Source organism: Xylaria bambusicola (genome assembly GCF_022495145.1).
Source record: "Xylaria bambusicola strain CBS 139988 unplaced genomic scaffold F5B22scaffold_26, whole genome shotgun sequence".
Lineage (NCBI taxonomy): Eukaryota > Fungi > Ascomycota > Sordariomycetes > Xylariales > Xylariaceae > Xylaria > Xylaria bambusicola.
Window position 1 is genome coordinate 62,430 of NW_025953579.1, and position 22,468 is coordinate 84,897.

Below are 22,468 nucleotides of genomic sequence, written 5' to 3' on the forward strand. Positions count from 1 at the left end.
GAGCCACTCCAGGCAACGCTCTCAAGGTTACTAAGCGCCCTAAGTATCTGCGTAGTAGGAATGCCAGCGAGCGCTCGTCTGCTTCTTCCTTCCTTACCAGCGACGAAATTGATAGTGATGCCACCGTTGGCTTGAGTGCTGATTATGCTCTCCAGTCAGGAGGTGCCGCCCCCGCCTTTGGTTTGACCCGTAGTGCTAGCAACGACCTCTCTCGTTCCATCAGTATGGGAAGCATGGCTTCTGGCTTCGACGACAGTCTCGACCCTACACGGCCTGGGCCGCTAGAGCCCCTTGAAGAAGTCGACAGCCCTATACGGGAACATCACGGAGACAATCTGGCTACCCCTAAGGCCAAAAGAGCGCCCCTTAATGCACCAACGGACACTATCATTGCACGGCATGTGCGTAATGTCGAGGTGCCCGAATCTTTGGCCAGAGAATATCAAACCAAAGGTGGCTTATCGACGCCCTTGCCATCACACCGCAAGCTTTCCGATTATACCCCGGGACCCGGCACTGTTGCGCGAGGAGGGCGGAACATGACATTGAAAGAGCAGTCTAGCACAATTGAACGGCTCTCTAAAGAAAACTTCGATCTCAAACTCAAGGTTATGTTCCTCTCTGACCGACTAGACAAACTCTCCGAAGAGGGTATTAAGGAGATGATCTCGGAGAACGTCGAGTTGAGAACCTCATTGGCTGTTCTACAAAGAGACAATAAAATGCTGAGGCGTAGAGTCAAGGAACTTGAGAAGCGTCATCAAGATGATGAGGGCCGTCCTAGCACCGCGCGGAGTGGTGTGTCGTCCGATGGGAGAGCAACACCTACCTTTGGCTCGAGTGCACACGCCCACGAAGAGGAGGTCATTCTCCTTCGCGAACAAATTGAAGAGTACGTGCGTGAAATCGAACGTCTCAAGTCGGATAATATGAACAGTGAGCTAGAGAAGAGAAAGCTAGTAGAAACTGTTAAGGTGATGGGTGACAGAGTTACTGGGCGTGTAGAGGAGACGCTGGGAAGACAAGACGAAGCGGACGTCTGGAAAGACCTTTTGGAGCAAGAAACGGCGCGCCGTGAACAAGCTGACGATGAAAATCGGAAACTACGAGAAGAGATCTTTCTGTTAAAGCAAGACATGAATGGTGGTCCAGGCTCCGCAAGTGGTGGCATTCATGGTATGCACCATACAACAAATATTTACAATATTACTAGGAAGGCTAGGCCAAGTTCGCCCTCCCGATCGCGTCCAGTTTCTACTATGTCTGAAGAGGCAGACCAAACCAACTCTCTCAGCCAGTCGTCGACATTAGTGGAAGAACTCCGCCGGGAGAGCGAGAAGCTGCGGCATGAAAATGCTGAATTGCGTAGGGAGGTTGGTGCGCAGACTTCAATGCTTACGTCCCGAAATCGCGAGAAAGAAAGGCTGTACCAGGAGATTGAGGAACTCAAATTAGCCCAGCGTCGTAATGGACCGACCCCGTCGACCCTTGAGAGTCTCTTAGATCGCTCGGCATCACGGGTTGGAGGCCATGACCGCCCAATTTCGAGGGGCAGTGCCCGATCTCGGCTAACAATGGCAGTGGAAGATCCAGATCGAGAGGAATTGGAGAACAAAATCGCAGAACAGCGCGATAAAATCAACGAACTGAAATTTAAAAACCAAGAACTACAACGAGAGCTCGAGACTTGTATGGCCGATTTCGAAGAAGCAATAGAAGGCAAGAGGCTGGCAGAGGATAATGCTGCTGCCCTCCAAGAAGAGCTCGATAACACGATGAATGATCTCATGGCAATCCAAGCAGAACGTGACGAGGCTTTGCAGGACCAGGCTGCATGGGAGACCAAATTCAATGATCTTCAAGAAGAGGCGCAGGGACTGGTGAACGAACTAGAGGCTGAAGCCGACCAGAAGGCGGATGAAATCCAGCGGCTGCATCTGGATCTTCAAGATCGCTCAGAGAATTTCGAAGCTCTTCAAGAAGAAATGCGCAGTATGACTGAATCACTTATAAGGCTTGAGGATGAGCAAATTAAGACACAGAAGAGAATTGAGCAGCTCGAGCAAGAGTTGGCAGATTCCGGTAAAGAGCTTGAGGATCTGGAGACTCAACTCTTGGAATCTAATGAAAAGGCTCAGCGATTGAGCGTACAACAAGAGTCAAGCCAGGGTGAAATAGCCTTCCTACGCGAAGAGCAAGAAGGCGACAAGATCCGTATTGGGGACCTTGAAGCCGCGCTAGCCAATGCCGAACAGATAATTGTAGAAGAGCGTGATCGAGCTAAGGAATTAGATCAGAGGCTTGGCAATGAACGTAGACAGCGCGAGCTGATTGCGAATCGCGAGAAAGAGGAAGTGCAGCAAATGGTGAACGACCTCAACCGCGAAGCATCCTCAGCCAAGGAAGAGGCGCGGATCCTCCGGCAAAGCCTTGGCAACAGAGAAGTAGAGGCAACCCAGTGGAAAGAAAGACTCGTGGAGCTAGAAAACAACTTGCGAGAAGCTTTAGGAGATCTGAACGGTACTCGATCGAGTCTATTACAGGTGAGAACCCTTTCTAGTATCTAACTTCAAGGAATCAAGACTAATTCATGGCTAGTCCATTGCTGGGCTTCAACGTGAGCTTGAAACAACCGCTCGAGAACTCGATACTACGAAGAGCTCTCTACACGAAAAAGATCGTCTTATCAAGCAACGGGACAGCCTTCTAGAGTCGCACGCCCTTGAATCTCGCAAGCTTGGCGACTTGCTTGATAAAGAACGACAGACTCACCGTAACACGAAGAACCAGTTTGAGACATTCCAACGCACACATCAGCACGTGTCAAGGACAGTCACTAGTCAAGATTCGCGTATCATAGAGCTGGAGTCACATAGAGCAACAGACAAGAGGAAAATAGCGCAGTTAGAGTCGACGTTTAAGGAACAACTAGCTGAGCGCAATAACTTACTACTAGTATTGTGGACACGCCTTTCAGCGCTCTGCGGCTCTGATTGGTTACATAACAACAGCTTGATTAATGGTCGAGCGTTACCGTCCATTGATTCTATATCGACTATGCTTCCCGGGTTCAGCAAGAATCTTCTAGCAGCCGTCAAGACGATTGAGTCCTTGTTAGGCAGCTTCCAATCTCGCATCAAATCTGTTGAGCGCGACCTCTGGAAAGAATATCAGTCTCTGGAGAACAGCTTAGAGGTACGCACAAAGAAGCTCGAGCGGCTTGAAGCTCTTGTGCGATCTGGTATTACATCAGGAAATTCAGACGCCCAGACGAGGTTATCACAGCTAGAGACGGCATATCGAACCCTCAAAATCGAGCATGCAACGTTGCAGCGCGCTCACGATGCCCGCAGTAGGAGCGCGGGCTACGGTGAACGAAAAGAGTATATCGAAGGAGGAAGCCCGTCGCCACTAGTACCTACCGGGCCGACCGGCAAAGAATCCAAACTCCCCCGCAGCAGCAAAACGACGCAAGTCGACTCGACGAGTAGCCGGAGCACGAGTAGCATGACGCGGACCTCTTCTAACATGGGAGCATCAGACCTAGGCCGCGTGAACTCCGCCGGCGACAACGGACGCGTGGCTGAGCATCAGTGGATGCTGAGGTTGCGAGAACTCGAATATAAGCTTAAAGAGGAACGAGAGGCGAGACATATGGACCGCATGGCTGCGCGCCAGCGGATCCAGGACAGCGAAAGACAGAATAATGAGCTCGCTGCTGAATTGGTCCGCGCTCAGAGGAAAAAGGAGTAGAAGCCCTAGGCGGGAGTGCGGCGGATCAGAGATGTCTTGGGGAAACGAGGGGAAAGAAGGTGAGAGAATTGTTATCGCGTCGTGATGGAAGCGATATATACATACATGGAGGAATAGGAATATGTTATGTACACTACAACATTCACCGGGGATGATAAATGAGAGGCGAAAGAAAAGAAGAGAAGAGAGGTGTACGGGACTGGCGTAATATTTGGCATTGGGCATGCTTATACATATGCTATGCTATGCTATGGTGTGGTGTGGTATATGGTATATGGTGGTATATGATATGGTATGGTATGAATTATGTATTTATTTGTATTAGCCGTTTATGCGCAGCGTGGCGTCGAGGGTTATTTTTATGAGGAGAGGGGAGGAAAATGAAATGGGGGAGAGGTAGAGTCTTAAGAATAAGAGGTGAATGAGAGAGATGAAGGAGTGAATTGATTGATTGGTTGGTGAATGAATGTCTGGGTGAGAACTGTGTGAGAAATGTTTGTGTTGTTATCATTGAGGTGAGATGAGAATAAGGTAGGGTGCGTTGGGATGAAATGAAGTGAAGTGAAGTGAAGTGAGTTACGATTAGATGAGGTGTGATGAATGTGTTTCATTGCGGTGGGTGGGTTTATCGGATAGCGGCGAGTGTAGAAGAGAAGGATCCTGTGTGTGTGTGTGTGATATCTATGAGAGACGGAAAGACATCATGTTTACGGTATGAATGAGTGAGTTAGCTACCTGTTGGTTAACTAACTACCTAGGTAGTTAGGCGGTTTATCGTGAGATGGAGGTGAGATGAATTAAGTACATCGGTATTTAAAGTGAGTAAGGTATCTAAGCTAGGCGATATACCTATTTACACCATATCACGACGGAAACAGTCCATGGATTCTAAGATACCTTTGTACGTATCAACTTCGCTACCACGGTATTGGAGGCAAGCATGTGAGCGAGCGCGGATCGGAGGTATAACGTGCCCGCCAAGCAATTGATGATCGGGCGGGTGCACACGGAACATCGTGCTGCCACCGGCTTTTCCCGGTCCTACTTTTTATAATATTCTGCGAGGGAAATAGAGATTGAATGCATGCCATAGAGCAAGGAGATAGATATGGGATGGGATCATTCTGCTTCGAAGATAGCAAAGGAAAAGCGTGATTCCCAATAGTACTAGTATTGCCGGGATCCAATACAGCTACCTAGTAGTGTCGGTCCAAGCTGTGATGAACCTCATGCTTCAACGGCCTATTTATTACTTACTTACATGCTAGCTACCTTTATAGCTCTCGAAATGAAAACTAATCTGCACTCGAACGGATTTAGAAAACGCAGGGCATACTGCAATTCGTGATGGACTAGGTAGGGCAAGATCTACACAGTTGCTTACTCGAGTCCTACATCGTAGCTACGACAAACTATATATACCTACCTACCTAGCCAAGCCAAGCCAAGGCAAGTAAAGATAGAATACAACCGAGTGATCCGAGCACTCGTTGCCTGACCGCCTTCAAGCCGCAGCGATAGACAGAATCTACATAAGGCGACAAACAGTTCGCGAACCACGCAAGAAATGCCCGCGCACATCGTTGCTGCGCCGCAGAACTTTGGGGGCCAAGATGCTGCCTTGCAAGGAAGCGATGTGGAGGCCTCTGCTCTCTCCGCAGCTCAACCCACTGCGAAAGGGCAAGATGATAGGTAGCAACTCGATCTATTTTGATGCCAAAAAAATATTTGCCTTTTGAATGAAGCTACATGTCTCTATTCTATTAGGTGGAATAGAATTAATTACCTGACATTCGTTGGAAGAAGAGTCACCGAACAGCATAAATCCGACGCTATCATTGCTGCCTTTAGCGGAATCGTCCGCGGGCAAAGCAAAGTAGGCATTTGATCTATCCGACAGAGCAGTCATGACCGCCCCTCACAGACAACAAGCGCCGAGACACCGGCGTCATCTTGTCGCGGCGGACGAGCAGTGCCGCGTCTTTCCACCCCTAGGGTATGGCGCGGGAGATCCAATGGTGTTCAGCAATCCGTCGACCTTCGACGAGCCGGTATTATATCCAGCCCTCGCACGGCGGGACTCGGGCTGGTCGGACGCAGGCCTCACCATCAACGTCGGCGCAGCCTACGGCGGTAAGTTCCCCGGCAACATCGACGTCCCGGGTTTTGCGAACCAGGTGTATATGCCCAGCACAGCGAGCTCGGTGACTGGTCTATCGACGATTTCGCGGACGTCGTCTGTCGACTCTGTGTGCTCGCCTGTGTTGACGGAGCCGACGCACGATAATGGTTCTAGCACATCGCGATTGCCTAGTCCGCTGCGTAAATCGACGACGCCGGAGTGCTCGATGTCTAGTGGCGATGCTGCTGCGAAGGGGAGAAGCGCGTCGCGGAACGCGCATGTGTGTCTATGGGGGAGCAACGGCGTATGTTCGAGCGGTGGTTTCGCCACGCGAGCGGAATTAAATCGCCATGTGAAGATGGAGCATTTGCTCGAATGCCCTGTGCCAGGGTGTACAGAGACCGTCTTCGAGACGCGCGATCTCCTCGCCTGCCATGTGCAGTGGGATCATAACAATAGCGATAACCCGAATACCGCTGTATGTCGCACTGCGAACCTCCTAGGAGGCTGCCTCGCGGCATCGCAGGACGTGGCGAATGATTTATCAGCGGACGCGGCGGTCGCAAAGAGACCGAATACAGTCGAGGACCGAGTCCTGAAAATGGAAATGTCAATTGGAATTTCCAAGAGGAGGTGTCGAGAGCAGCTGAGGACTGTCCTTGAGAAGAGATTCCGGCGAACCAATGGTAGGTCGTAAGGGTCAATGCGAATGAGATGAGCTGACGACAGACAACAGGGCTACCGAAAAGTGCAGATAGTCCAGGCGTATATGAGAGCCGGACGCCGAGGTTGCTCGATTCCGCCAGTTTCCCAATGATCTGGGAACACGGCGTGCTCCCATTCTTGATCGAGTTCATGCCTAAATGGTGCGGACCGGGACATGTGATAAGTGTCATCCGCGGCAGGAAGCCCAACACGCGACGAATCTGCATCCTAACGAAACGGTCCGTTACCAAAGCCCGTCGCATAGTCATCGCAGCGCATGTCAGAGATCTCCTCCCGGAGACATATCGCAGCACTGTGTCTTTCATATTTTCCGTCGGCAAGGTAGATCGCCTCGTGTGGTCGCGGGGTCTAAGCAAAGAGATGCCGGACGAAGTGTGCGTGTCGCGGAATCCGTTTGCGTATATCAGCCCGTGTATGGGCGATAGCATCGGCGCATCTCTCGACGACGGGGAAGAGGCGACCGCAACACTAGGTCCCTGTGTGACGGCCGAGGGAGGAAGCTATTGGCTTGCGTGTTTCCACCCTTTCATCGGCGCGACGCAACGAACGTCTCCAATCCTCATCGAGCATCCTTCACCGCAAGACCGCGCTCAATGTGTGAAGGAAGACCACGATGTGTTACAGGACTTGGATCACCGGATTGGAAATCTCACGGCGACTTCGGGTTTCGATCTAAAGACGACTCGAATCACGCACGATCCGTACTGGGAAGATATGGAGAAGGAACCCCCTCTAGTCGTCACCGATTGGATCCTCATTTCCTCCGGCACACGACAGGCCAATCTTCTCCGCAAATTCCCAACTGCCGCACAACGCCGCGAGATGCCTGTAACTACCATGAGCTCGGTGACACCCTGCGCCAACGTCTTCTCGACAGGGAGGACGTCGGGCTTCGGGCGGGGACAAATCTGCGAGGTACCAGCGTACGTCGACAGCGAGGAAAACGGGACAGGCAAAGCGACTCGCGAGTGGTTCATCGAGGAGCCGTATCCCTACGAGAACGAGAACGAATGGATCCGAGGCGGGATCGGCGTCGAAGGCGACAGCGGAGCAGCCATCATCGACAGCGACACGAACGCACTAATCGGACAACTCTGGGGGCGAAACAAATACTGGGGTCCGGGACCTCGGATAACCTTCTTCACGCCCATGTCCGACATTTTCGACGATATTCAAGAGAAATGCGGGATGGCTGCCCGGCCTCAGCTCCCGCAGTACCGAGACGAGGCTGAGCGATGGCCCGTATACCCAGTCTGCAGGCAGTGCTACGACATCCGGGAGTATCTAGATAGTCGGCGGTCCTCGAGGGAATCGCTGATGTCCATGATCGGCATGCACGACGTGCGAGGCGAGCACGACAACGATCTCACGTCAGTATCGGAACTAGCGACGCCAAAGGACCATTCTTCTCTACTTCGACACATCGGGTCCGAGGAAACGGCCTCGTTATTCGGTGGTGGTGGTGGCAGTGTTGTTTCCCCGGCACCAGTACATACTTTCTACTCCTTCAATCAGGCGGCTTCGCCCGGGGTATCGGAGCTCCGAAGTCCATATCCACACACGTTGAGTGAGGATGATCTATACGAATCAAGTTGCCCACAGTCAAGCGATGTTGCGTTGGGCAAACGCCCTGCCGTCCTACCACCTCAGGGGCAGGGCATCACACAGCATTCAGACAAGAGGAGGCGGCCAACCCACCAACCGCCTATAGACACTTCATGCTTTATTCCTAGGGACAGGTCTTTATAGGCTTAATGTATGTTGATTCTGTTTTCAATACACTCAGCCTGGAAATCCCCCTCGACCCATCTTTCTAGCGCGTTGGTCGCGGCGGTTATGGTTTGCTCTAGAGCCCTTGTTCGCTTCCTTTCGTTTCCTAGCGTTTTCGGTGTCTTTGTCGCCCGTAGGTCCTGCAACGTTCCCTCCACGGCCACCACCGCCTCTTCCTCGTCCTCTGCCCCGGCCGCGTCCACGATCATGTGATCCCCGGGAGCTCGTACCATCGCCGCTGCCGTCGCCTTCGGAATCTTCTACGTGTGACGGGGCGCGCCACGCTGTTGATTCTAGAACTGGCTGGCTTCCGCCGAAACCGCTATACTTCGCCTCCAGTTGCTTCATTTGGTGAGGTGTCCGAGTGAGCATGACGGCCCAGCCTTCGATAGCTTCGTCCGTCATACCCGTCGCCTGCTTCAATTTGATTTGTGCGTTGCTACGTCTCGTTTCTGCGCCCTTGTCAAACGACTTAGGATTGGTCTGATAAGCTCGGAATAGTGCTTCTTCGTTAATGTCTTTTCGCTTCTGTTCATCGGCATCTTCTGGGTGGCCATCATTCACAACGAAACCCGCATCAACGGCGTCATACGTATCGTCCCTCTCGTCGTCGTCGGCATCGAAGGCTGAAAGCGCGGAAAGAATAGCAGCCCTTTTAGGGGCAGAAGCGCGGTCATTGAGAATGTCATCTGTAGTGCGCCCAGGGTTGCGTTTCCCGAAATGAAGTCTTGAAGTATCTACGGCCAATTGATCCAACTCATCGTCATCGAACACGTTATGGCGTGTAGGGACTTGAGGAGGTGTGGACCGGGGAGCGATATCATGACTTTTCCTGCGAGTACGCTCAGGGGATCTAGACCTTCATTAGCAAGGATAGATGATATGTGTGTATACTTAACTAACAGCTCTTTGGTGCGATCAGCTCCAGCCAAATGAGGCGGTAGTGAATCCTCAAGTAAATGTGCTATGACTTGTTCTGTATTATCCCCAAACTCATCAAGCAGTTGTGAGACGAATTTTGATCCCAAATCGGGGAATAGATCTTGTATCTGAGAGATTTGGCTCATTCGATGCACGTGTATTTCCCCTTGTATGTCTTCTTGGTCTTCTGTCATGACCCCTTTACCCTTATCGACCTTCCACTTGATTGGACGCTTTGGTCGAGCAATAACACCGGGTTTTCGATACCCCTCTAAAGCAGCGATGACTGATTTGGTACGAGTAAGTCCCGTATCCGAGTGCTCGAGGCGGTATCGAACCTGTTTCAGGATTGGCGTTACTGTTACCAGCTCAGCGACCATGGAGTCGTTAGCATTGAGAGGACCAGCTTTATGAGCATCAGCCGCAGTTTTTAGAGAGTATAGTTGATCAGTGAGCATGGAATGTTTGGGAGAATCGCCCTCTGTAAGGCCAATAAGACAAAGGTAGGTTGTAGTGATAATAGCCTTCCTTAGCGGAGGGTTCATGACTTTGAAGCAGCTGATAAGACCATCGAGGAAGTCACTCCCGGCCAGAAAGAAGGCAGCCACATGAGGTGATATGTGAATAAGGTGGTTCAGCCTCTTCAGGCGTGTTTCAACGGACTTCAGATCTCCCTTAATGCCATCATCAAGAGCTTGTATTAATGACTTCTTGAGGCCTTGCAAAGAAGTCTCGGCTTGTGGTGTTTGAGATGAGGCTTGAATAGTCGTTCCTGCTTTCTTTTTACCATAGACCCGGCCGAAGTCGGAGAGGAAATCCCACGTTAGTAACTGAGACGGGGTTGACGATAGCTGCAATAGCCTCAAGCATAAGGCGAAACACTGGCGTAAAAGAAGAGAGGCTGTTCGAGAGGATCCGAGAATAGTCGTTCCAGAAGCAGCTACTTCACTAGCAAACGATCGTTGAAATGATGCAATCGACTCGTCCTCTTTTATGTGGCGTGAGAGGTCCTTCTCCGATAGAGACAGATACGCTTCGGTGAGGGCGAGCCAAGTTGAGAGACAGGCTTCCCACTCGACTGGAACGATATGGTCCCTCCAAGGGGCCTCGGGAAATGGTGCGAACGAAGGTAGGGTTGATGACATGGTTGGTCACTGCAGATCCCAGGCGTCAGGGATGATTCTCGTGGAGGAGGAGCTGAACCTGGTGAATGTAGAAAATGAAAAATGTAGGTATTCAAGCTGGTTTCTAGCTATCTCAGATTCACATCAGGCTCGACAACGACTCTGCAAAATGAACTCATATTTGGTCTGAAGAACAACAGTGCAGGTGAGATGTTCTTACTCATAATGAGCCATAGATTGATATCCACATGTATCTCTCCAGCCTTCGCCGGATGACTGCATACCTCCAACACTGGCTCTACCGAAACGGGACGAAATGGAAATGATGACGATGATTGGCAGCGGAAAGGGTCCACATCGCGGTGGATCCCCCATCGCTCAATGTACCTATGTATACTGTACATCGCTACTAGCCCTTATCTTATCAGACAATTTTAGCGGTCCACAGACATTGGAAATTCAAACAATCAGCTTGACACGACCGCCCCACCAAGTCGCATTTTGCTAAAAGTTGTCGCGAAACGTCCGCAATATCTTCACTTTTTGATCGATCATCAGCCTTCATCACGTTACCGAAACGCAATACGTTCGAGGTGAGTGATCCACTTGATATGATATCCATCAGATACACCCCGCAGTCTACTAACATCTCTACCAAACTCCAGTCGTGAAGGCATCTTCAATCAATCAATCACTCAATCTAAACAAATCCATCGTTTCTTCGATACCCCGTAGCCCATCATGTCTTACAACAACAAGGACAAGGAGTTCGGCGAGGCTCCCAAGACTCACAAGATCCGCATCACCCTGACCTCCCGCAAGGTCCAGTCTCTCGAGAAGGTCTCCCAGGAGCTCATCGACCGTGCCAAGAGCAAGGACCTCCGCGTCAAGGGCCGTACGTTCCTCGCCCACCAGAAACAAAAGTTTCCCATTCCATTCCATTCCCCAGCCACTGACGTCCAATCCAGCCGTCCGTCTCCCTACCAAGGTCCTCAAGGTCACCACCCGTAAGACCCCTTGCGGTGAGGGTTCCAAGACCTGGGACTGCTACGAGATGAGAATCCACAAGCGCCTCATCGACTTGACCGCCCCCACGTACGTATTCCTCCATTATCGATGATAGACTTTTCCCTCTGTTCTTCCTAGCCGATCTTGAATTGCAATTATATGAGCCGCTCACTGACATGCGCAAACCAAACAGTGAGATCGTCAAGCAGATCATTGTCAACATCGAGGCTGGTGTCGAGGTCGAGGTTACCATCGCCGCTTAAGTGCGTGCTATGGAATCACGATTGTCCAAGTTAAACACGATGCGATGCTGAAGGGGCCTGACTCCGGCCGAGGAAATCTACTCTTGGATCAGATGCTAGACCAACGCAGTGCCTCCTCAATAAAAAAAAATTGCAAAAGACGCATCCAAGCCACATTTAGTCTAAATCGAGTGAATTGTGTTTTGAACCTCTGCTTCATTTCAGCTCTGGGGTATCTAATGCCGTGATATAAACTCGTCCTTATATGGTAGATTACTCTAACTTGATTCATAAAGCAACGCCGCCTTTTTCGCTGCCGAGTGCTAGTCTCATGCCACCGTGTTATATATACAATTCCTCTAAATGCCAACCTAACCCATGATAAACCTATTACAATGACCAAATACAATCCTCTCTCATGGGCGGTACCTCGGGCATCCCCCCCTGAAACCGTCCCGTGGCCGCCATCTGCTCATACGCCGCTTTCACAGTTGCGTCGTACTGGCTAGCGTCTGGCTCCGTATCCTTGTTGTAGGCGGGCGGTCCACCGGGAAATAGAATCTTGCACCAGGTACCGTCTGGTTTTCGGAACCCCGGTGTCAGCTGGTCCGGCCTCGCGTCGGGAGGTCGTTGATCCTGGTACCGGTCGTTAACCTTGTATTTGTAGATAACTGGTTGGTTCTTGAAGGCTGTGATTGCCCCGTTCATGGCCTTCGTCATATAGCTCTCAACAGGCGGGTGCTGCTTGGTGCTCCCCGGCGCATAAGGGCCAGCGTTGTTTGATGTGGAGGATGGTGTCTGGAACGGACCAGCTTGAGGTGTCTGATTTTGCGCCGGTCCTTGGCTAAACGGGTTGGCGCCTGCATTTGTAGGCTGAGGATTCGGATTCCCGAAGGGTGAGTTTGATTGCGTATTTGCATTAATGCCCGCATTAGGTTGGCCAAAGGGGTTGCTGGATGTAGGCTCAGGCCCGGAAGTATCCATAGACTGATCCTTCGGTGCTGCACTCTGAGCAAAAGGGTTTGCCGCTGCGGGTTGCCCGAATGGTGAAGTGTTAGAGGCTGCTGAGGGTGCGGCGCCAGAGACGTTTGCAAAAGGGCTAGCCCCTGACATCGAGCCACTCGGCTGGCCAAATGGATTCGCAGCTGAAGGTGATGGCGCCCCGAAAGGGGAAGACTGAGTGCCGCTGGGCTGGCTGGCTTGGGCAAATGGAGAAGGACCTGTGTTCGATACTGCAGCGAATGGGCTAGTTCCCTGGCCCAATGCTGAAGGCTTGCCGAAAGAAGGCCCAGAAGCTCCCATTTGTGACGGCTGTCCGAATGCCGGCGCTGATGCTCCCATCTGTGATGGCTGGCCAAATGCAGGCGCAGACGCTCCCATTTGAGACGGTTGACCGAACGCGGGTGCAGAAGCTCCCATTTGCGATGATTGCCCAAAAGCAGGAGCGGTAGCACCCATCTGCGACGGTTGGCCGAAGGCGGGAGCGGTGGCACCCATTTGTGAAGGCTGGCCGAACGCAGATGTCGTCGTCGTCGCTGTCGCGCCTCCGAAAGGATTAGCCGGTCGGCCGAGGCTAGATGGTTGACCGAATGCTGGCGTTCCACCACTAAAAGGGTTGGGCTGTGTGGTTGTCGAGAAGGGACTCTGGTTGGCACTAGTATTGGAGGTTAACGGGTTGTCTGCAAAGCCTGTCTTGACAGCGAATACACCCGTAGTGCCCCCCTCCATCGTGTTCTGCTTGCAGATGTCTATACGATTCGGATGATTGTTTGCGCCGGCCAGGACAAACTGAAGAGCACCGTCAAGATTACCAAGAGTGGTCTGAATCTGCTGCTCGGCTTGGTTGTGAAGTGCAGTAACCTCTGCCATCTAGTATCGAGTTGCGTGTGAGTAGCCGCGGCATCGGAGGGATGAAGGGAGATGGTCCTGACTTACTGCCTGCTGTGGATTCGCAGATCCTCTTATATATACCATAGCCTCCTCGAGACTCTGTTCGCGTGGGTATCCGCCAAACAGCTGTTCTGGCGCATCCTTGCCCGGACCATAGCATGATAGAATCCATGAGGGGCGTTCGCTGGCGAGATCTGTCTTGATGGCGTCCTTGGTGATTTTGTAAAGGTTCGCGTCGCCCTGTACTCCCGTGGAAGTGTTGCCTAGAGCATTGAATCTGTTGGCATTCGGAGCGCCAAAGGGATTTGAGTTCGTGTTGGCGCCGGGATGTTCAAAGCGACAACTCGCTACAACCAACTGTCAGCTAGTGGTCTAATCGACACCCATGTGATCGCCGAGTTCTATCCTACCGCCATTCCGACAATTGCCTTGCTGGTAAAACTTGCAGAGGGGCGCCATTCGTGAAAGCTCGAGACAGCTACTACAATGGTGACGAGTCCGAGGGACAAGATAGAAAGAAGGAAAAAACCTTGCGAGGGAGAGACAACCTGGAAGACTCGGCCATACAGAGCTAGACACGCAAGAACATGGTACTATCTATACACCTGTAGTAGCGAAGAAAGAAAATAAAGCGCAAAAGATACTATAGATATTTAGGGAACGCCAGTTGATTCCGAGGTTTGGATAGCATGAAACGAAGTAGGGATGCCGCCTATCGCGGTAGCTGAGCTACGGTTTCGGAAGGCACGTGTAGGTACCTAAGGGAGCTACTTCCTACCGCGTAAGCCCCACTTCTCGGCAGCGAACGCTAAGACAATTGGGACCGGGACAGGACAGGACAGCCGTTCGCGTCGCAAATCACCCGTTATTATATAATCATCTCTAGACATCTAAGAGCCAGCAACGAGCACCAAAACTATTATTCTTTTGATTCTTTTGATCCCAACAGATGTATTATCATGCTGGCTGCCCTAGAACCTTGCCTATGATAGGTATGTACATAATACCAAAACGAAACTTGGGACTACCCAGTGCTGGTCTTCAGCCAGCCAGCCTGCTTGCTTGAATGTTTTCCACGATACCACTTCGCAGGAGTTGGTGAATGGGATATTGTCTAATTCTTGGCCGTATTCTTGATGAGAGGCTTCAAGCCACCGTCGATATACGACTGTGATCGCCACGTCGACCAGTCATGCGACAACAAGCCCCAGGCCTCTTCATAGTCCTGCCTGCCAGATCGGATGTAATAGCTACCACTTACCACCCAGATGAACCATCCAGCCTTTTGCTGCGCCAGATAGCTTGCGATGCATGTAGCATACACGCGCTTCCACTCCGTATTCGTCTGCGCGAACCCGAATTCGCTGAGCACCACTGGGAACACGTTGACCGTTTTGGAGTCTTCCTTGTGCATGGCCTGAAATCCGTTGTTATACAGCGAGCTCTGCAGGCTCGAGCAGCTCGTCGCGTCATTATTATAGTTGTGCACCTCGAGAACAAGCTTGTTAGCGTATCCAGGGAAGTCCGAGGCGCTGTATTTGGCCGTCCCTGGTGTCATCGCCGTCCCCTGGAATACAGGCGTTATCCACGTGTCGAAGTCAAGACCTGATAGGAATATGAGGATGTCGGGGTTTGCGCTGTGAATCGCGCTGCTACCCTGCCTCACATACGTGTACCAGTCGCGCCAGTTGTATGACTGCGACTTGAGCGTGGGGTTGTTGTCGGGCGAGCGTAGCTCATTGCGCAGGGACATCGATGTCAGCGCTGTCCATGACTTTGCATGGTTTGCCATGAAAGTGAGCCCTCGCACCCAATTTGACACATTATAGTCGCTATCGCCGAACCAGGAATTGCCATCTGTTGTCGAACAGCACCAGGCCGCTCTTGACATATGATTGTCTAGGTGGACGTGGATCTCTGCTAGGATTCAGTACTTGTATCACGTACTCGGAATATGTCTAGTCAGTGACCAGGCAGAAAGTTGATGGCCACTTACGCTGCTTGGCGCATTCTGCAGCCACAGCATCGAACACGTCGAGTCGCGTCGTGCTTGTATTAAAGGATGGGTTATTAGCAAGGAACTTGGCATACACCTTCGGACCATTGGTTGAACCGAGGGCGCTGTTGAATGATTGCTGCACCGTGGTATCTCTGTTGCCATTCGCATAATACTGATCGACCATCTGAATGGCATATGTCAGACGGATCGCATTCATTCCTAGGCTCTTGATTTTGGACACGATGGTCTCAATCGACTGATATTGTAGCCCGTCAGGGATCACTATGATATTCAGTGTCAGTTCTGTTGGAAATAATTGCCACGATGTCAATCTAAGCAGTTGGGACACCGCTGTCCAAATTTCCCGAGCCTGATAGTGTATCTTCTGCTTCGGTTACAATTAAAGATGGCATTACTTACTAACTTCGCCGTGGCCCGGCCAATTTGTGCCCGCATATACAATAGTCTCACCACGCGAGTCCTTCATCTCTGCACCCGACACCTGAAACGGACCATATGGCCAACTGGCAGATTGCCGTGCCACCGGTGATGCCCATGACGACGGCGCAAACAAAGCGCTACTCAGCGCGAGTAGAGGAACAATTGATGACCCTAGAAACGATCGTAACATTGTCGCGGCTCTAAGAAAGGTGCAGCGAAACACAATTCGCCTCTCTCTCTCTCTTGAAGGACACGACCCTTATAAGGTGACAACTTGGGCCAGCGCTGGCCTATAACTACAAGCGAGCCAATCCAATCCTACCTGCGGCTAATTGCTATACATGTTGCAATGAACTGATCATCCGAGATCTGGGTAGTTCAAGCTGCCATCGTCCACTCGGCACCACGTGGGATAAAAGGGATCACCAACTCATTCAATCCTCGGGGCCACAGGCTCGGCACCCACAGATCGTTTATGTCATATAAACAAGCCGACATAGCCAAGATGGTATGCAAACAATCATTGCACCGAACGGCCGAGTTGCACCACCTCTCGGATCGGCAGGTTACTCTCCCTGCTTTTGCCAAGGAGAGATTACCCCCATATAAGATGTTGGTGTATATGTCACCCGCGACACGTAATGTGGGGAGTCGTCGGCTATTTTCGCGGTCTTGTCTTGGCATACACATATTCAAGAAAGCTTGGCTCGGACATCGTTACTGGACTTGATATCCTGTATGTTCACATGGACCTGCCGGCAGTAGCCAGCTCCACACTGCTCTGGGGACCTAGGTTACCTTTGAGATTGAGCATTCAATAGTGTTGTCATTCGACTGGAAAGGTCAAAGCACTTGAATATATCGATTACATGCAAGCCGCAGATAAGAATGCGAGAGGTGATGATCAAGAGCACAGCCATTGTGCAACATTGATTCTTTCGATCAGCTACCGTATTGCATAACTAAGCTCTAGAAGCGTACGGAGATCATAATCACGGTCGAGGAGTCACTACGGAGCTACGCAAAGCCTTACTTCCCAGATCTGGGGCTTGCTAGCTACGTTGTTTATCGCACCTAGTTGGTATTCATCGCAGGTTTTTAAGATTTATTAATGGGTTTCCAGTCTCGATATGACATGGCAAGCGCCAATCACATATTTTATATGCGCTTCCTAAACTCAACCATCGGCCCATCTTTAAGGCTCGTGAACTGGTCAATGAGCTGGTATTCGCCAACACGCTGTCGTCCCCATTCTAGATCCGGCCTGCCTTCCGCGGGATCGGGCCCCGCAGCTTTGCGCAAATCATACAAGTACAGCACTCTCGCAAGAGTCGTCATGAGCTCGATATACGCCAGGCCCTTGCCAATGCAACCCCGGGGGCCGATGGAGAAGGGGCAGAAAGCGCTCTGTGCTAGTGCCACGTCCCGGTCCGTGATGGGACCCCCGGACATCTTCGAGGATGCTGATGCGCCGGCCAGCCATCGCTCGGGCACATATGTGAAGGGCTGCGGGTAGTAAGATGTGTTATGATGGATCGTGTAGTGCGGCGTGCCAACCACGACGCCCTCGGGTACGAATTCGCCGTCGATGGTGATCCCACCAGGAAGTACCTCGCGGGGCGCGATACCGCCGACTGAAGGGGACATGCGCATGGCCTCGTCGATGCAGGCCCGGAGGTACGAGCATGAATTAAGCGGCGAGCCTTGGGAGATCTCCTCGACATCAGTGAACTTGGCGCGCACTTCTTTGCTGGCCTTCTGCAGCGCGTGCGGGCTTCGGACGAGGTAGAACAGTGTAGCGGCCATCGCGGTCGACGTAGTATCGCTTCCGGCGATAATCCTAGAGAAAGAAATCAGTACAACTCGTGATTGGTAAGTGGATGAAGGCTCACAGCAGATTGGATTCTCCCCAGAGCTCAGGCATGGCGAAGCCTTGGCCGGTCTCGGGATCGCGGGCTTTGAGTAGATGGTAGAAGAAGTCGCGACGATCCGTCTCGTCGCCGAGTTTCGTGCGCTCTGTGAGCTGCGCCTTGCTGTACGCCATGTATTTAGCTCGGCCGGCGGCGATCTTTCGGAACAGGACTTTATCCAAGCTCAGCTTTTCCACGAGACGCATCGTTCCGCACTATCACATTTCAATCCATCAGCACCTATTCTTGAGTTCACCAACTTCGGTACGAGGGCTTCAAGTCCACTCACGATGAGATGTCGCGTCGTAGCAAGCGACACCAACTCCAGCGCATACCGATTATCCGGCTGCTCGAGCATGTGAAACGCCTTGCCAAAGGACAAGTCCCCCAGGATGTCCATGGCGAGGTAATTGCACCAGTCGGCCATGTTCTTCGCCACGGTCCACCCCTTGCGGTCCTCGCTCGCGCCGAGCCCGATCTGCTCGCAGAACGCCCGCACGTTGGCCAAAATATACCGCTCCATCTCCTTCATCGCCGAGTCGCTGAAGGCCTGCGACAGCACGCGCCGCTTGCGGGCGTGCACGTGCTTGTCGCGCGTGTTGTGCGTGTTGGGAACCGGGTGCGCGAAGGCATCGTAGAACGCGGCCTTGCGCACGTTGGCCTTGAACCCGTAGATGTCGCGGAGGGCACCGTTAGAGTTGAATGAGAGGCTGTTGGGCCCGAAGCGGACGATTTTACCTGCGATGGGGTTTAGTTAGCTTTTTCATCTCTCTGGCCGTTCACTCTCGTGCTTATTATTTAGATCAACGCACCGTAGCGCTCGTGCATGCGCCAGAACTCGAGATGCCGGTCCCCTTTCCACGCATGATAGAGCTGGTAGGCATCTGTGATCTTGGCTAACAATGGACCCGGGTATTTCGCCAGCGGGTGGAAGAAGACTCTGTACACGACTAATCCAATGCCCTTGATGAATTCGTCAGTCTCCTTGCTAACATGATTTTGTATGGCGAGTTATTGGCTTATCGTCACGTACGTAGAGGAGGGCCAATGCGACCGCGCCGGGCAGAAGATAGCCGATATGAACGGACGCCATACTTGTCTCAGACTCGTGAGACGAATCGCTAGCCAGTCCTTGCCACTTTGCTCTCCGCTAGAAGATATTGTAGGTGTTCGTATTATCCCGAGGGTTTCAGAGAATCGCTATGAGTGCAATGGTTCGCATACTTAGTAACCATTCATAGAAACAAGAAACAGCGGTATCACCACACTAGTAAAGCCGAGGCGATCGAAAATATCAGGATGACGGGCTGAACGGTCTCTATCCTACTTACATACCCGTGCGCATTTCAAAGCAATATACACTACCTACGTACCTACCTAACCTGGTCTTAACCTTACCTATCATGTACGTGTGTCAAGTGAGCAAGCAGCATGTCGGGGGTTCCCATTTCCGCGCTCTCTCGGTTTGTCGCGGGCCGTTCTCCAAGAGCATGACTTCAATGAACCGTATCTCGACGCATTCTAACTGGCTCAACGATGACGCTGGTAGACGTCCTAATCGGGAAGTCTGGGTTTGTGTATAAAGCGCGGCGGTTACTAACGGAAAGCTTCGCCCTTGGACGTATGCATACACTTTTACCTACGTACTTGGCGAAGTGTGTGCTGAGTAAGTGACGGGTCTGACATAATCGCCGGTATTCATTAAGTAAAAAGACCCGGTGAAAATGATTTCTTTTCTCTTTTTCGGTCACGAGATAGATGATGGCTTTTGTTGGACCCCGCGCGGCTCTCATAATAAGGTTGGTTAGTGAAGAGGGAGACGGGAAATATCGTTACGTCAGCGATCGAGATAGTGAATCTATTGGTAGGTACTTTCTGTGGGTTCGGAACGCTCGGATTACTTAGAGATCTAAATACTACCATGTGGTATTCGGACACGGGTCTAGACCGACGAATATGGTTCATAACAATTTCAAATACCCTGGCGAATACTAGTAGTTGGACTGAAATCTGCATAGAGGTACCGGTAGTATGTATGTATGGCGACGAGATGGATGGAAGGCTGGAATGAGAAGGCATATAACTGCAATCCACGCCGTCTATTACCTACCTAACCTTACAACATAATTTCTTCGCAGTAGGGGATATGGTAGGTTGCTGGGTTAGGCAAGAATGCCTTTCATGCAATAATTCCTTCAACCCCGGATCTGCTACCGAAGTAGTAGTATTTACTGATTTGATGATCGGCTAGAATTGGAGTGGGACGGACGGATGTGGTGTCTATGCGCTAGGTATTGTAGCAGAAAACCAAGCTTTCTTGGCTGTCAGTATGGCATCATACCTACCCTTCTGTAGTGGATTTTTGAACTTGGGATCCCCGCGTTTGAAATATAGTGATGGTGTATTTACCTGGGTATTTATCTTGTAAGAAGTGATCATGGGGTTCAGACTCAGTTTAGTTCTTGTGTTTCGTTTTTGGTCATTCATTCGCTTGCTTCGTCTCACGTTTTCTAGATTATGCAGTATCTTCCTATTTCCCCCTCGGCTTTTCCATGTCGCCAGATGAGCAGGAAGGTAACTAAGTAAGTAATTATAACTCGTGCCGCATCCAACGCCGCTGCATCTTGGACAAGTCTGCCAACAATCAACAAGGAGGAGCACGCCATCCATACCTAAAGTATACTATGATAGGAAGCAGGAATCTCAACAGCGCATTATCTCCTTGGTTAGGAACCAACGTTTAGTGTACACCTGCTTGTTTCGCGATAATCAAGTACAGGTACTTGCGCCGTTGCTGAAACCTGGCGTGGGCTACAAGAGGTGGTACAAACTGCACTGATGACTGGTGCTGGGATCACTGCTGGGATCATGTGGTGCATTTTTAAAACATCCTAGAGGCCCTAACGGGACAGGGCATAGCAGCCAATCACAGCACTTGTCATGTTAGATTGGCCTTCCTATCAGGGCATCCGTATCTGTACAGGTACATACAGCATGGCATGTAGTGGGCTGTGCCAGGTTGCTTGCTTGTCTGACTTCATTCCAATTCATCCATCCCTTTCTCCCATTGTTTGTCTCTCTCGTCTTTTTTTCTTGTCATTTCTTGCTGCTTCACTACTACTACCACTACTACATCCCGTGGATATAGGCCTTACCTGGCAACCAGGCGACATAGGTAATACTGCCTAGTATTCGCCTGGCCTTGTGCTAGCATGTCATTCATTCGCTCATTCATTCACCATCGTCCATTCCTTATGCCTTGATTTACGGCCAACTTTGTCGCCCACCACTTCACTTCGTACATTAGCGGCTTCTCCCGGTTCTTATGTCTACACGACTTCCCTACGACGAATTGATAGGAAACAGTACCTGGTAGACTAGCTAGCTATTCTAGTGACGTTTTTAGTCGCGCATATCTACGATATCTACACTCGTTCCACCGGCGTACAACTATTCCGACCCCCGGTCGAAGGCGGGAGATCCGGAAATTAGATACAATAACCACGAATACTGCTATCAGCCTCTTACATATTCCCCAGACTACACGATTACTGAGCGAGTGAGCAGTACAGCAATCCGCTCTTATCATCGGCATCATGGATTACGCCGCTGTTGCAATTAGGTTCGGCAGGATAGCCAGGCATCTCGTCATCCGCGATGACAAAGAAAAAGACTGCCATCCGCAGCCCAACATCGATCTCTGCGAAAAGCCGGCAACCTCGGACAAGACCACCCCGATCACCATCGGCGTCATCGCGTAAGAAAACCACAGCCTGCCTCCCACCAATTGGGATTTCTCTTTCTTTTCCCGAGACTAACAGACAACCCGACAGAGGAATTATCGTCGTAGGCCTGGCCGTTGTGATAACATTCCTGCACTTCCGCCGAAAACGCAGAGACGAGAAGGAATGGCCTAAGAATAATCAGGAACTCGAGGACTACGGCTTCATAGATCCGTCGTCTACCGTGCGCCAACCGCAATCCGCCCACCATAACCCGCAGGCGCAGCAGCAACAGCAGCAGCGAGACCAGTATCAGCACTACGACGACAGTCCCGATAGAGGAGGCTTCAACAAGCCGCCGCGCAACGACCTGGATGACTTGGAGCGCTCGCTGCGAGGTGGCGGGCAGACGACGGGTGCCTTTCGACGGCAGAACGAGCAGGTCTCGGGGGATATGAAGCCCGTGGAACCGACGGATCGGATATGAGGCACGGTTTCGTGTTGCGATGTATTTCTATAAGAGGGAAAGGAGAGATGATGATGGAGCGGATGCGATTATGCGATGTTTACATGAGCCTTCTAGCGCGGAGTTTTGTGTCTTCGGTACTCGATGTCCCTTGCGCCTTGTTAGTCTGAGTTCGAGCGAACTTGCTGGTCTACTATCCGATCTGGGCGAATGGATCCGTCATTGGGGAAGCCTATATGCAGACCCTTAAAGCCCGTTGTCGCTAGCTCTTGATGGTGCTCGAATCAAATAATGTGATGTACCTGGGGCAGAGGATTGAAAGGATTGGCTTGGCTTATTCGCTCGCGGTTGAATGGGTTATGAAATTCTCTCTC

General features: G+C 51.3%; 7 protein-coding genes across 7 annotated transcripts; 3 read left to right on the forward strand and 4 right to left on the reverse strand.

Annotated features, from left to right (window-relative positions):
- Positions 1 to 5,936: 5,936 nt before the first annotated feature.
- On the forward strand, positions 5,937 to 8,350 carry F5B22DRAFT_636952 (uncharacterized protein; the record flags this gene model as incomplete). The annotated part of the gene is made up of 2 exons (XM_047977363.1): positions 5,937 to 6,561; positions 6,612 to 8,350. 2 exons carry the CDS (start codon positions 5,937 to 5,939, stop codon positions 8,348 to 8,350), a joined length of 2,364 nt encoding a protein of 787 aa, XP_047829922.1.
- Positions 8,351 to 8,383: 33 nt separating this feature from the next.
- On the reverse strand, positions 8,384 to 10,437 carry F5B22DRAFT_636953 (uncharacterized protein; the record flags this gene model as incomplete). Its single annotated transcript, XM_047977364.1, has 2 exons — positions 8,384 to 9,224; positions 9,275 to 10,437. 2 exons carry the CDS (start codon positions 10,435 to 10,437, stop codon positions 8,384 to 8,386), a joined length of 2,004 nt encoding a protein of 667 aa, XP_047829923.1.
- A 459-nt stretch (positions 10,438 to 10,896) lies between these two features.
- F5B22DRAFT_610190 (40S ribosomal protein S20-like protein) lies at positions 10,897 to 11,842 on the forward strand. Its single transcript, XM_047975175.1, has 4 exons — positions 10,897 to 11,009; positions 11,082 to 11,311; positions 11,385 to 11,511; positions 11,618 to 11,842. The coding sequence occupies exons 2-4, from the start codon at positions 11,158 to 11,160 to the stop codon at positions 11,685 to 11,687; spliced, it is 351 nt and encodes a 116-aa protein (XP_047829924.1). The 5' UTR covers positions 10,897 to 11,009; positions 11,082 to 11,157; the 3' UTR covers positions 11,688 to 11,842.
- Positions 11,843 to 14,274, reverse strand: F5B22DRAFT_610192 (uncharacterized protein). The gene is made up of 3 exons (XM_047975176.1): positions 13,967 to 14,274; positions 13,602 to 13,903; positions 11,843 to 13,535 (listed from the first exon to the last, which is right to left on the reverse strand). Exons 1-3 carry the CDS (start codon positions 14,013 to 14,015, stop codon positions 12,057 to 12,059), a joined length of 1,830 nt encoding a protein of 609 aa, XP_047829925.1. The 5' UTR covers positions 14,016 to 14,274; the 3' UTR covers positions 11,843 to 12,056.
- A 333-nt stretch (positions 14,275 to 14,607) lies between these two features.
- F5B22DRAFT_225486 (beta-1,6-galactanase) lies at positions 14,608 to 16,328 on the reverse strand. The gene is made up of 3 exons (XM_047969790.1): positions 15,976 to 16,328; positions 15,553 to 15,837; positions 14,608 to 15,473 (listed from the first exon to the last, which is right to left on the reverse strand). The coding sequence occupies exons 1-3, from the start codon at positions 16,184 to 16,186 to the stop codon at positions 14,671 to 14,673; spliced, it is 1,299 nt and encodes a 432-aa protein (XP_047829926.1). The 5' UTR covers positions 16,187 to 16,328; the 3' UTR covers positions 14,608 to 14,670.
- An 826-nt stretch (positions 16,329 to 17,154) lies between these two features.
- Positions 17,155 to 18,999, reverse strand: F5B22DRAFT_647379 (isotrichodermin C-15 hydroxylase; the record flags this gene model as incomplete). Its single annotated transcript, XM_047978859.1, has 5 exons — positions 17,155 to 17,836; positions 17,889 to 18,121; positions 18,196 to 18,644; positions 18,719 to 18,869; positions 18,940 to 18,999. The coding sequence occupies 5 exons, from the start codon at positions 18,997 to 18,999 to the stop codon at positions 17,155 to 17,157; spliced, it is 1,575 nt and encodes a 524-aa protein (XP_047829927.1).
- Positions 19,000 to 21,124: 2,125 nt separating this feature from the next.
- Positions 21,125 to 22,392, forward strand: F5B22DRAFT_225308 (uncharacterized protein). Its single transcript, XM_047969789.1, has 2 exons — positions 21,125 to 21,663; positions 21,740 to 22,392. The coding sequence occupies exons 1-2, from the start codon at positions 21,503 to 21,505 to the stop codon at positions 22,113 to 22,115; spliced, it is 537 nt and encodes a 178-aa protein (XP_047829928.1). The 5' UTR covers positions 21,125 to 21,502; the 3' UTR covers positions 22,116 to 22,392.
- The last annotated feature ends 76 nt before the right edge of the window (positions 22,393 to 22,468 follow it).

Bases quoted from the DNA above. Each gene is read 5' to 3' on its own strand.
- F5B22DRAFT_610190 (XM_047975175.1), top strand. From the start codon at position 11,158: ATGTCTTACAACAACAAGGACAAGGAGTTCGGCGAGGCTCCCAAGACT. The intron at 11,312-11,384 runs GTACGTTCCTCG...CGTCCAATCCAG, and splicing joins GGACCTCCGCGTCAAGGGCC to CCGTCCGTCTCCCTACCAAG. The intron at 11,512-11,617 runs GTACGTATTCCT...CAAACCAAACAG, and splicing joins ATCGACTTGACCGCCCCCAC to TGAGATCGTCAAGCAGATCA.
- F5B22DRAFT_610192 (XM_047975176.1), bottom strand. From the start codon at position 14,015: ATGGCGCCCCTCTGCAAGTTTTACCAGCAAGGCAATTGTCGGAATGGC. The intron at 13,904-13,966 runs GTAGGATAGAAC...AGTTGGTTGTAG, and splicing joins AGGCAATTGTCGGAATGGCG to CGAGTTGTCGCTTTGAACAT. The intron at 13,536-13,601 runs GTAAGTCAGGAC...ACTCGATACTAG, and splicing joins CTGCGAATCCACAGCAGGCA to ATGGCAGAGGTTACTGCACT.
- F5B22DRAFT_225486 (XM_047969790.1), bottom strand. From the start codon at position 16,186: ATGTTACGATCGTTTCTAGGGTCATCAATTGTTCCTCTACTCGCGCTG. The intron at 15,838-15,975 runs GTAAGTAATGCC...TGAATATCATAG, and splicing joins GCCGGGCCACGGCGAAGTTA to TGATCCCTGACGGGCTACAA. The intron at 15,474-15,552 runs GTAAGTGGCCAT...GAATCCTAGCAG, and splicing joins TGCAGAATGCGCCAAGCAGC to AGATCCACGTCCACCTAGAC.
- F5B22DRAFT_225308 (XM_047969789.1), top strand. From the start codon at position 21,503: ATGGATTACGCCGCTGTTGCAATTAGGTTCGGCAGGATAGCCAGGCAT. The intron at 21,664-21,739 runs GTAAGAAAACCA...ACAACCCGACAG, and splicing joins ATCACCATCGGCGTCATCGC to AGGAATTATCGTCGTAGGCC.